At 39.7% G+C, this 12,997-nt stretch overlaps 1 protein-coding gene across 1 annotated transcript in view; it reads right to left on the bottom strand.

Annotated features, from left to right (window-relative positions):
* CPB1 (carboxypeptidase B1) overlaps positions 1–12,997 on the bottom strand; it is a 42,460-nt gene that overhangs the window by 1,783 nt on the left and 27,680 nt on the right. The window contains exons 8-10 of the mRNA XM_046654624.1: positions 12,885–12,995; positions 12,709–12,799; positions 11,843–12,045 (exon numbers count right to left, since the gene is read on the bottom strand). Of these exons, the coding sequence (XP_046510580.1) occupies positions 11,843–12,045; positions 12,709–12,799; positions 12,885–12,995 (405 nt within the window). The remainder of the gene's footprint in view (positions 1–11,842; positions 12,046–12,708; positions 12,800–12,884; positions 12,996–12,997) is intronic.

Genomic DNA, 12,997 nt, shown 5'->3' with positions numbered 1-12,997 from the left:
GTAGTTGTCTGGTAGCTGTTTGTTGGAACTCAGAGCATGATTAGCACTCTTCTTACCCTACCATTTGAGAATTAGGTCCTTCCATTGATTTTAAATCATTGTTGCAGTAAAGTATGTAGGTCTTAGTGATAAGTTCTGTTTTACTCAGAGGACGATCTTACTTTGTTTTCTTTTTTATTTACATAGAACTTAGTTGGTCTTTTCTTCTTTCCTGGAATTCTTTTTTTTACTTTTTTTGGTGAGGAAGATTAGCCGTGAGCTAACATCTGTTGCCAATCTTTCTCTCTCTTTTTTCTTTTGCTTGAGGAAGATTAGCACTGAGCTAACATCTGTGCCGATCTTCCTCCACTTTATATGTAGGTCACTGCCACAGCATGGCCAATGAGTGGTGTGGGTGCCCACCTGCGATCCAAACTTGTGGAACCAGGCCACCAAAGTGGAGCGTGCAGAACTTAACCACTCGGCCATGGGACCGGCCCCTACTGGAATTCTTACTTAGGCTTGTTAAACATTTTTTTTTAACCTTAATTCAGGTTAGAGAAGCAAGGCTCTAGTGATCTGTAACTGTCACAGAGATCGCCTTTACTGACATAGGAAAATGTCACTGTGTATTAAGAATTAGGTTATGTCTAAGGATCAGTTTGGCAAGTCTATCTTGTCTCTGGAGCTTGTAAGAGAAAAGCAAGGAGGCAAGGAAGTCTTTATGGTTGTGCAAAGAGGTTGCCTACCTCTTACAGAGAAACAAGCAAAAATCGAAAACACACAAAATAACCCCAAACCAAACCAAACAAAACAAAAACCACCTGGAAAAGTGGCAGGTTATAAAGCCAAGATAAAGTCATGACAGGATTGCGTGAGTTGGGGCAGGAGTGTTAGAAGCGACACTAGGAATGATTGGATGGTCCATGCAACGTGCAGGGACAGCAGAGAAAAGCTTAGGAATTGGCAGCTCCAAGGACAAGGGGTAGTTCCAGGTTAGAAGATTTTCAGATTGAAAAATTAGAGAACATTCATTCTACTTCAAAGTGCAGAACATTTGAATTCCAGAATAAAAAAAGGAGCAAGTATTATGTTTTCTTCTTAGAAGCAGCTTCACCCTCTCCTAAGACCCTTGCCCTCGGGCCCCTATGCCCAGCTTCTTAGGAGAAGGGCTCTGCATCCCGCCCCTGCACCGTAAAGGCCACTGGGATGCTCTTATTTAAATGAATCACTTGAAAAACAAGTCCCGACTCAGCTCTCTGGGGAATAAAGATCTGAAAATCCAATTGTTTACTACAGGAGAATTAGCCATAATTCATGCTGGTTATGAAACTAGCTATATTTCATACTTTGGCATCTTGATTATGTCTTGGACATATACTTGGAAAACTGTGAGGCTGGTGATGAAATCAGAATAATCCTGTTTTTTACAAAGTGGCAACTTCCCTTAGTCTTGTTCTAATATTAAAACCAGTTTAGTAGAGTCTTAGGTCAAATTGATGAGGGCATGGCTGCAAGACTTCAAGGATTCCAGCTCCCAAGACTTAATGCTTCACCAACCAAGTGGTAAGTTAGAAAATTTAGACAGAACTAGAAAATTTGAATCATGATTTTTCTCATCTGGTTCACTGAAATAATGAAATCAGTTTCCTGGAACTAAGTTATTATTCTCAGTTTTGGAAGAGTAACTTGAAAATTTTAGGACTTCACTTCCTTTTTCTCCAGACTGGTAGACTAATGTGTGCTTTCCCTTACTGCGAGAACCTTCACTGTTGTGATCTAAATGCATAGTTCCTACTGTTTCTCCTTATTCTAACCAATGTCCTACACTTGGGTCTTCTCTCCTCCCCTTAGTAAGGGGCCTTTGCTCATTGAAATCGGAATAACCTACAATCATTGCATGTGCTCAGACGAGATTTAAAACCATCTCTTAGAGACGTGAACATGCTGCAGTGCCAGTTCTTTTGTAGGTAAACAGTATATTTCCTACTATTCTACAATTTCTTTAACTTGCCATCCATCCAAGGAAATCTCTAGTTAGTTATTTTTGTGTAAGGCAGAACCTCTGATCCTAGAGAACTTATTCCTTTCCTAGCCACCTTCCTCAGGCTTTTCTCCTGTTCTGTTTTTTCCCCTCTTAAGCCTTGAATCATTACTTTTAGTTAGTAGAAATATGATTCTAATAAGTTTGGAAGGCGTAACGTACAGCACGGTAACTCTAATTAACAACACTGTGTTGTGTATTTGAAAGTTGCTGGCAGTAGAGCTTTAATCTTCTCGACATAACAACAACAAAATGATAATTACGTGAGGTGAAGGATGCATTAACTGATATGGTAAACATTTCTCAATATACACACATATCAAATCATCACACTGTACATCTTAAACTTACACAATGTTATATGTCAATTATATCTCAGTAAAGTTGGGAAAAAAAAGAAATATGATTCTTCAGGATTAGTTCCAAATGTGAAACGTTATGAAGACTAGAGAAAATTTAAGACAAGAAGATCGTTGTCACTATCTGTTGAACTCCTGTATGTCAGTTGACCTTCAAGTCTCTTAATATATTTATTGGTTTAACATAATATTTGAGTTATCTGACAAAACCGAAGGGGCCGGTTATCTCCTTTGACTTATTAACTTATCAGTTTAGTCATGACTGCCGTTAGGGCCACAGGGACGTGTTCAGTTTGCCTTTCCTCAAAGCAATAACCAAGTGCTTTCTGAGCCTTCAGAGGCATCTTTTGGAAACAGTTGCTCTGCCTTTGATGGTGAAGCAACATCTAAGATTGATGTTAGCTTAAAAAGGGGCTATGTTGTTCCCGTCACTGGTGCCTGTTGAAGGAACATTCAGTTTGTGCCTCAGCCTTGGCTCTCCTTGTCCTCAATTTCTCTCTCATCTTGATATTTACCTCGTCACTCATCTTCTTAGCATCACCTCATCGCCACGTCTTTCATTAGCTCTCTCACCTTCTATTGAAGTCCAGCCTCCTCTCTTGGCATAAAGAGTCTTTGTGAGTTAGTCCCTCCCTTCTCTCTCAGGCTGTATCACTGGCTGTGCATCCCCACATTTCTTCTGAGCCAGGCTTCCCTGAACTTCTTACCTGTACACCCCTTCCTGCTTCTCCCTACCTCCAGGACTTTGGGCATCCTTCTCCCTTGGTTGGAATTGCCATTGTTCTTCCAGATTCAGTTTTAGTGTCACCTTCTTTGTGAAAATGCCCCTAACTCTCTTAGGGAGCCCTGAGGCCCCCTCCTTTGTGAGGGCTCACATCTCTAGCAGAGTTCTTATCACTGAACTGTAGTCAATTGTTTTTGCGTCTGTTTGCCCCCCAGGCGAGCTCCTTGCAGGAGGGAATTCTTGGCCATTCATTTTGTGTCCTCAGCAGATTGCACAGCTCCTGGCACATGGTTGGTTGGTTGAGTCTTATCCTAGGGCTTCAGGCCATAACAGATGGGCCCAATTTGGGTGTGTGTGTGTTCACAGAGTGCTGGGCTCTGCAAAGGCTGAACCCACCTGAGTGGAGATTGGGGATGCTCGTAGGGAGCGTGGCGGTACCACATAGTGATGGTTGATGGGTTGCCACATTTAGACATTGACCTCTGCTGTGTGCTTTACTTATTTCTATTAATCTTTAAAGAAATGAAGTCTGTGCACCCTTTCTCTCAGCTCCTCCAAGGCCGAGAGACAAAAAAATCAGAACAGACATTAATCAACCAAAATATCATATTGAGAATTCCGATTATCTTAACAAAAATCCCTGGAATCAGTATGGGTCTTTTTCTTTGAAGAGTTCAAATACTTTCACAAATGTTGCTCATTTATCTTCCAAACATTATCTGTCCACATTTCATCGACATAGAATTTTCTAACAGAATGGAATGCCACGTGGGGCAGCACGCTTGGTGGGAATGTTCCAAACAAGATGGGTGGATGGGCCCTGCCAGGAATGGAGAGAGGTGAGCTCTGCCTTTGCTAGAATGTTAGAATGGTAACTCCTTTCCCTTGTCCTTTTCTGTAAAAAGGGTCTAAGACAGCTGAAGAAAGACCCGCAGAGTACTAGCACATCAGAGAGCCTCGTTCACATCTTGAAACTCCAATTAATGACACTTTGTGTTCAATCTGTCATTTGAGGGACATCTTGCATCCTTGCTCAATGGGTTCGAAATAAGAACTAACATTTGCATAAAACCTTAGACTTTAAAAAGAGCTCTTGATAAGAGCTAGATATTTTTATCCCCATTTTACAGATAAAAGAACTGAAACTGAGAGAGGATGAAAGAACTTACCCAAGGGCAAGCATCCCCATAAGTGGCTGACTTGAGCTAGGTGCTTCTTGCTGTAAATTTCGTGCTCTTTTATACTTCTCCTTGTAGCCTTGGAATACTTCAAAAGAAGTGTTGCTGGAGCTGGTTTTACCAATTGTAAGGAACAGAAGGAAGCTAAATATAAATCAGCCTCAGAGAAAACTTTGCTCCCAGGCAAGGTCAAACATGGCCAGCCTTTATTAATCCTTAGAGATGAGTTTCCTACCATGTCTTATGGATGTTCTCTTTTGTCACCTGTTTTCTTAAAAAGAAGCCTTGGCTATAGAACAAAAGACAGAGAGAGAGAGTCTAAAATGTCCCATCCAGCTCAAAGCCCAAGGGACAAAGGACTGATTAGAGTAATGTTTCCCCGGGCTCTGAGCTCCCGGGGGCTGGTGAGATGAACAGGCGAGAGTGCTCCTTTCCGCTGACCTGCGTTCACAGCTAACACGTGATCAGGAAGCCCCTGTCCCATGACTGTGCTCATGGTGCCCACTGCAACCTCTGTGTGCACAGCCAGTGTTGTGACACGGGGCGGCCTCTTCTCATTGTCCGCTGGGCCATTGTTACAGTACAAGCCCTGTGGCTATAAACCAATTCACAGGAGATTTTCTTCAGAATTTTGTTTCTAACTTAAGTCCTGAGGTTGACCATCCCTCTGGGTGAACACACGTGATAATGGAAGCATTAGAGCGATCTTTCACCGCAGCTTCCTTCATCTGTCCTGTGATAATGGGTAACTTACACCAAGGGACCAATGAGGAACTTAACGCTTATAATTTTAGTGCGAAAGGAGAAGCCCGCCAGGCCTCCACACAGGCCCTGAGGGAAAGCCTTTGGGATTTGGAAAAAACAATTATGTTTCTGAGAAAAAGGAGGAGGTAAACAGATGCGGGCTCTGGCTGCAAAGCCCAGAGATTAGAGAAGGACAAGGAGTTTGGAGAGACGATTGGCTCCAGAGAGCAGCGCCTGCCCATCTTGGCAGAGCCCACGGGAAGAGTGAGAATGCTTCCCCTGATGGAAACCAAACTGTTTCTTTGGCTGATCTGCACTAGTATTTTTAAGCTCTTTAAAATTCAAGGAAAATGTGAAGTGTGAGTCAGCTAAAGTTGCAAAGTCCAGAGATTTTTTTTTTTGTGGAGGTGGTGTTTCTTAACAAACATTAGAAAATAAATGCTGTATAATGGGGATGTCCAGGGTTACTTGCACTGCAGATTTGCAGAATGTTGTAAACTACTTGTGAGGAGGGTGTGAGATCCTGTGAGGGTCAGGGACCTTTGGCCAGGAATGTGACTCTTGTTATCTTTGTTGAGAGCAGAGTTTCTCAACCTCAGTGCTCTTGATGTGTGGGCTGGATCATTCTTTGTTGTGGGGGCTGCCCTGTGCATTGTAGGATGTTTATCAGCATCCTCTAGCTTCTACCCGCTCCATGCCGATAGCATTCCCACAGTTACGACACCCACAATATCTCCCCAACATTGCCAAATGTCCCCTGGGGACCGGGAAGGGGGCAAAAGTTAGTTTAAAGGAAAGTCAGATAAAAGACATAATTATGGTAAACAAGGGTGTATCTTAGAGAGAAAATTAAAAAGGAAGACAACTGGTTTTAAAGGTGCTCTGAACGCCTTATTTTTCTCTACCGACAATAATCTAAGTGTCTCCTAAATACCACTGCTAGGCCAATCCCCCTAGAATGTCATTTCACCAGCAGGGCTGCCAGATTTAGGAAATAATACAGGGCTACCCGGTTACATTTAAATTTCAGACAAACAATGAATACTTTTTCAGTATAAGTCTATTCCATGCAATATTTGGAACATACTTAAACACTAAAAATTATTTGTTGTTAATCTGAAATTCAGATCTAACCAGGAGTCCTGTACCCGACCTGGCACTCTTGTTTACCGGATCACTGGCTCCAGGGCCCGCTGTGACATGGGATTCATTCTCACATTCAAGTCCCTTCATAATCCGATTACGTCACTCCCATTTTTCCCTCACAAGAACACTCAAAACAGGCTGACCCCTTCTACTCTACTCCTCAACTCCATTTCTCAGTCCCACAGTTGCACGTTCGTTGGCTCTTCTCTGTGCCTAAAATACTCTCTTCCTTCCTCAGCCACCCAAATTCTGCCCATCCTGCAAGGCTCAGAACAAATTCTATGTCCTTTCTAGAACCTTTCTTGAATAGCTTCATCACACGTTGCCATTTTCCTGCCCTGAATTCCTACCACTGTGCCCAGTTGGAATCTCCCAATTCTATACTTTTCTGGTATGGTTTCTGACATCTGAGTCTTACTATTTCAATAAGTCTTACTATTTCTATGTTCTCAATGGCAGGAACCATGGTTTATGCTGAGCTCTCAACAGGTGCTCAGTGAAGTTTCTGCTAGTTGCCTGATGAGCCGTGTACCGGCTAGGCCCTGTAGTGGAATTCTGACAAGCTGAGAAGTCACTTAAAATGTATATTGGTAAATCAGCAACCAGTTTCTCTAATCAAAGAAATTCTGCAGTTGTCATTTAAAATTTTTTTGTCTTGGGCTGGCCTGGTGGTATAGTGGTTAAGTTTGCATGCATGGCTTTGGTGGCCCGGGGTTTGTGGGTTTGGATCCGGGGCGCAGACCTATACACTGCTCATCAAGCCATGCTGTGGTGGCACCCCACATACAAAATAGAGGAAGATTGGCACAGATGTTAGCTCAGGGCCAATCTTCCTCACCAAAAAGAAAAAAATTTTTCTTGCCTTATAAATGAGATTAGAAATTCGGAGAAAATTCCTGAAGTGAATGTTTTGTGCCTCAAGTCCTGTTTGCCTTAGCTACTGGTAGCCTGCCTGACAGCGGGACCGTGGCCTTGTTGTTTTTGTTATTAGGCAGGGGCAGGGTGACAGCTGTGATTGGGTGTGCGCATTTTCCTGCAATTGTCCACCTCCTAATCACAACATCTCTTCTTTCTGATTTTTATGTTTCTCTCTAATCATGCTCTTGCTCTATGCTCATGTGCTTGGGTGGAGAGGTGGATTTCTATCTTGATGGCTCATTAGCTAAAACTTTAATTAAGAGGTGATGAGGTACCACTGGACTGGAATGTATCAGACTTTAGAAATGGATTTCTATATTTTGGTCAAGTTTAATAATTTTTCAGAAAGACTGTCATCTTTCTCTTGGTTAATGAATATGTGCCCATGAAAGTATGAGCCAGAATCACAAAGACCGAGCCACAAGAAGTCAGGCATCTCACTTTACCAGTGTGAATTCTTAGCAATGTCCAGGGACAGAGGTAATAGTGATGTATTTGTGGGGTGAAAGACTTTATTTGATGAATGTTCTTCTGCAAAACAGCTGCATGGGGTACCAACATAGAACATGGCTACACAAATACATGTGTGTTTCTTTGAAGTTGGGGCAGCCTAGGAAATTCTTCAGGATCCAATAACTCTAGGCCTGTGGCTGCCTCTCCACTGATATTGACTTAGCCAAGACTCCGTTGTCTCAGCTGGAAATGAGAAAGCAGAACCAGAGAAATTCCAAGATTTCCAGCTGTAAAATTCAGTGCTTCATGCAGACATGTGGTGTGAGATGCATGCCCTGGATCTGCCCCTGTGTGTGGTGCACGTCTGCCTTCCATTTGTCAACCTGAGGAATGGGTCAAGACACTTAGTTGACCAGTTATTATTCTGGGTTCCTGCTTTTGAACTTAGAAGTGTAATTATAATAATTGTTAACAGTGCCACGTGGGCCTCTTTGGGGGGAAGGTGGACCAAAGATTGGAAGTTTCTCTTTGCTCAATAAATGCAAAGATATGGGTAAGTTTGGGAACTTTTTCAATTGTGCCTCCTAGTTTTTATTTCCTCTGACAATAAACAGGTCGTGCAATTCAATATTTCATTAAATTCCTTTAGAATTTTGGAAGTGCAAGTATATTCTTTTTCTGGGTCTTAAAACTTCCTTTAAAGATAGTGATAGAGGTTTACATTGGAATCAACAGTGAGCGACTGGACAGTTCATGAAGCCATTGGAAACTCACAGTGCACTTTCTATTCTTTCTTTAGATAATATGGTACGTGTGAAAGCAATCTGCAAACTGGAAAGCTTTGTGTATGTAAGATACTCTTATGATTCCTCATACTTTTTACTGAAGATATATTTTTTTGTAGCCTTCTTTGTAATCCATCTCTTACTTCTCTTGTCCTTTTACTTCATTGGTCTTTTGCGTTCCCATCTCTGCCTTTCTTCCCTCTGAAGGCTGTCTCATGATTTGAGTAAATGTTGGGAAAGCTACATGTACGATCTTTCAGAAATGAAGCCACATAAATTTTTATCATGACTCAGATATCAAAAGATTGCTACTTATGATATATCCTAAATTTGGGCTGAGAATGCTAATATGAGTACAGAATAATATCCTTCAGTTTAAAGTCTTACTCTTTTTTAAGCACTTTTTTTGGCTACAAATATAATGTTACCAGTTTTATGAGTATAAAGAGTAGTAAGAATTATATATATATATATATATATACACACACACATATATACATATATATATACACACACACATGTAGGCCGAAATCTGTGCAAGACAAAGTCCGATTTGTATTCCTTTAAGAAAATTCTGAGTTTCTATAATGTAGTAGGCCAAGAATTCATCTTACTTATCTGTTCCTATCTTTCTTTTTCTACAGTGGGGCCACATTTTTCTAATTGAGAATTAATATCGAGGCACTAGGTGTGGACGGAACATTAATCGTTCTTACTTTGTTTCCTTGATACCCCCACTACAAATAAAAACCATGAAAAAGCCAGTATTTTTCTTTTTGAGAGACTCAAATTCTCTTTTAGATATACATATATTTGTAGTAACACTATAGTTATGAGTGTTCTAGCAAAATGTGCTTAGGAAGTAAGTGAATTGGAATTATACAAAATAAGAAAAATATTGAAAGGATCTCTAGTTATTTGAAAAATTTAAGTTGCTTTGGGGTGTCAAACTAAATTTAGATCCAGAATGAATCAAATAATCAAAAAAATCAAATCATGTTAGCTTTTACCAGTGGTATTTAAATATTTCTTTTAAGATACTAGGCAAAAGTTTAATCACAGAAAAAAATTATTGGAAATTATGGTAACTTTTAAATCAATGAGTGTAATATAAATGCAATTAAGTTTTGCATTTTAGTCACCTATCTTATCATGCTCTGCAACAGATAAGAAGTAGCATGTACTTCTCCTGAATTTACTAGTTTTGTGAGTATAAAAATAAACATCCAAGATAAGATTATTTTGTGGTCTATGCTTTTTTTGAGATTATGAATGTTTTACTTTGATAGAATTCTGTTTATTTCATTTCTTTGTTAATTAGAATTTAAAAACAATTTTGGAGGACAAGATTTCTACTCTCTCTGTTACTATTGACTCTCTTTCCTGGATTTTAAATGAAGAAGTGATTTTTAGAGAAGAGCGTCAGTGTCTCGCATTCTGCTGGAATGGTCTCACACCACTTGGGCAACATGTGAACTGGCCCACTAAACCCACTAATTCTGAGTCTTGGGTCTTTTTCAAGATAAAACTCCCATAGGAAGTAGCAAAAATTATTCCTGAGATTCTAAAGGTATAACTTACTTGATTCTTTTTGTTTTTTGTTTTTGAATTTTTTTTTGAGGAAGATTAGCCCTGAGCTAACATCTGCTGCCAATCCTCCTCTTTTTGCTGAGGAAGATTGGCCCTGAGCTAACATCTGTGCCCATCTCCTCTACTTTATATGTGGGACGCCTGCCACAGCATGGCTTGACAAGCGGTGCCATGTCTGCACCTGGGATCTGAACTGGCAAACCCCAGACCCCTGAAGCTGAGTGCATGAACTTAACTGCTATGCCACCGGGCTGACCTTTGATTTTTTTTTTTTTTTTTTTAGGGATAATTTGTAGACTTTCAGAGTAGCCCAGACACTAATTATTATTGTATAGATCCAGTGGGGTGACAAAACTTTTGTTACTCAAAGGGCTTAAACTTACTCCCCAAATAAGGAAAGTTATTGAGAACACTTTAAGCTTTTCTTTCAGCATTAGTCTTTTAGAATTTATGTTTAAAACTAGCTGATATTAAGCAAACTGGATATATTAGTTATTGTTACACTTAATATAGTTTACAATTTTAGTTTTAATATTACACTTGTTAACTCATTAGTGCTTAGTTATTATAGCTTTCTCTTTTCTTCTTCTGATGTGGAACAATTTAAACATATTCGCATGAATTAAGCAAACAACATACCCCACTTCTTCTCCTTTGGTGGCCAGAAATCTTGGCTTGAAATGAGGAGCTGACGACACCTATCTTTGGGACAGCAGGCTTGTGAGCACCCGCTGGGAACACTTACAGACCGAGTATAATTGCAAAACTGAAATATTTAATGGTTCCAACTAATGATGTTTTCCTTTGTTTTTTGGCTACAGATAGGGAAAATGGGAAGCTTTTTAAAATGAAGCATTTTTTTTTTTAAGAAAAGGACCTGGCCAACTATTAGCTATCAATTTTCTAAGAAACTGAGCTATTTTTCCATTGTGCTCTTCACAAAATATTTACAAGCATTACATGTTTTATTTGGTCTCTGAAAGTACAAAACAACAATTTCCAGGTGTTAAGGTCACTGGGTCTTCGAATTTACGCATTTAGGTAAGCCAAACATCTATGTCATCGTCTAAATGGGATACTTCTTTTTTTTGGTGTTAACTCAAATGCTATAAATCTTATACTTGTACTTTTAGATTATTGGTCCCGACTTCTGGCAGCCAGATGTTTCATAAATTAAAAAAATATTGTTTGAAGGATTCAAATCTGCTTGTTTAAAAAAATTACACATTGATGTGTGATATTTGTTAATGTGAATGTCATTAAACCGTTATGTTATTTAACTTTTCATGTGGTTTTTATCTTGAGTCTTCAACAAGATTGCTAGGTTTTTGAGTCACGGATACTTAAATTTCTTTGCATTATTTCCTCTATCTAGTAAGGGCCCATTCACATCATTTGTTCATTGATTGATTTGCTTCTGTGTCTCACCTGATCAAACAGTGAAATAAGCAATTTTAGGATCTTATCATCTAACCCGCTATCAAGCAAATGTGCCAAATTCCTAATGACATCTGCCATGCTCTGCCTTTGTCAAATCCAGCTCAAGACAACTGGGCAAAGTTGACTTTCTGATTAAGATCCTGTATGAGAGGAAGGAACTGGGTTGATTATCCCAGATGCATCTCAAATCATCACGTGAACCAGTATCGCGGTGAAGCAGGAAGAAGTGGAAATGTTGTCATTTTGAAGATTAGTGAATAAAACGCATGTTGGGGACCATTTCCGACATCAGAATCATATTTCTTTTAGTCAACTTGTCTAACCAATTTTAGATTCCTTATAAATCTGTGGTAAGTTTTTACTTGTACTACCAAAAATCAATAATGGAACTTCTAGAAATTGTTCTTATAATTTTTTTTTCAGGAATAGAATTTAAAAAATCCCAACAGTGAAAGACCGTATCTACGACCTTGACTACTTACCAACTCAGCATTGTTCGCTGGGAGTTTGTAAGCGTAGGAGTAAGGATAAAGCAGCATCTGGGAGTAGGAGTGGATTGTGAGGTACGCTTTGATGGAGGACAGGTTTTTGCGGATGAAATTAACCAGGGCTTTGGTCTCTTTTTCAGACTCTGCAGCAGGTCCGCAGTAAGTGTCAGCACACGGGCTTCGAGATGCTCCAATGGCTGAAAAAACGTATATTGTTGTTTATGGCAAATGGTCATCTACTGAAGTTCTCGTGGGACATGTTTCAAACTTTCAAAAGTAAGTTGTTTTTACAGGAATTGTTATAATCATCCTCATGTATGTATACATTATAAAGGATGTATACATTTAGCCACAAGATTAGGATGGTACGTTTTTAAGCTAACAGGGTAAAAAGTTACATGTGAAATCACCAATGTGTCCCTGTGTAGTGTTAGACAATGAGATCAATAAAGGTAAGAAAATTAGTAAGTAGAGGATATTTCCATGAGAAATTTCTGTATTACTGTAATCATTTTCTGAGTTGAATCATAAAATTGTAATCATGTTACAATTTTATTTAAATAGTTATTTAATGACAGTCTCTTCTAGGTTGTACTTTCCACAAGAAGTAGGATTGTGACTGGTTTGTTCAGTCTTATGTTTCCAGCATCCAGCACAGCTGGGACCACAATGGAGCACACAATACATTTTTATTGACTGAATAAATAAACTGTTTTTTGTCTGTGCTTTCAGAAAGTTAGAACTCTAATGTATAAAATTTTACATTTTTTCTTGTTTTAGACACTGTTGTCTTTTCCTGTGTTATTTTTCTTCCTATGCTTTTCAACAGATGCGTGCAAAATAGTCAGCCAGATACTTACAGCACCAACCAGCGTTGAAATTTCTGTTGGGGTCTGTGCCAACGCAGGTACTTCCGCTGTGGACGGAGCGCGTTTTTCTCCACATTCGGTTCTGAAAGTGGATTATATGGTTAGGACAAGTACAATGTGGACAAGAAAGTGGTTGGTTCAGCCCCTGTCAGTATTGGTTCCGATACCGTGGTCCAGGTGTAGGCGTAGCCGTCAATATTGAGCACAGGCACGACATGAAAGTCAAACGTGTTGAGGAGTTGTGTCATCTGGCTCTCACTTCCATAGGTGCGGACAGCCT

This window comes from Equus quagga, chromosome 1, assembly GCF_021613505.1.
Source record: "Equus quagga isolate Etosha38 chromosome 1, UCLA_HA_Equagga_1.0, whole genome shotgun sequence".
Taxonomy (NCBI): Eukaryota; Metazoa; Chordata; class Mammalia; order Perissodactyla; family Equidae; genus Equus; species Equus quagga.
The sequence above is the reverse complement of the archived record's forward strand: the minus strand, read 5'-3'. Positions and strand labels throughout refer to the sequence as shown.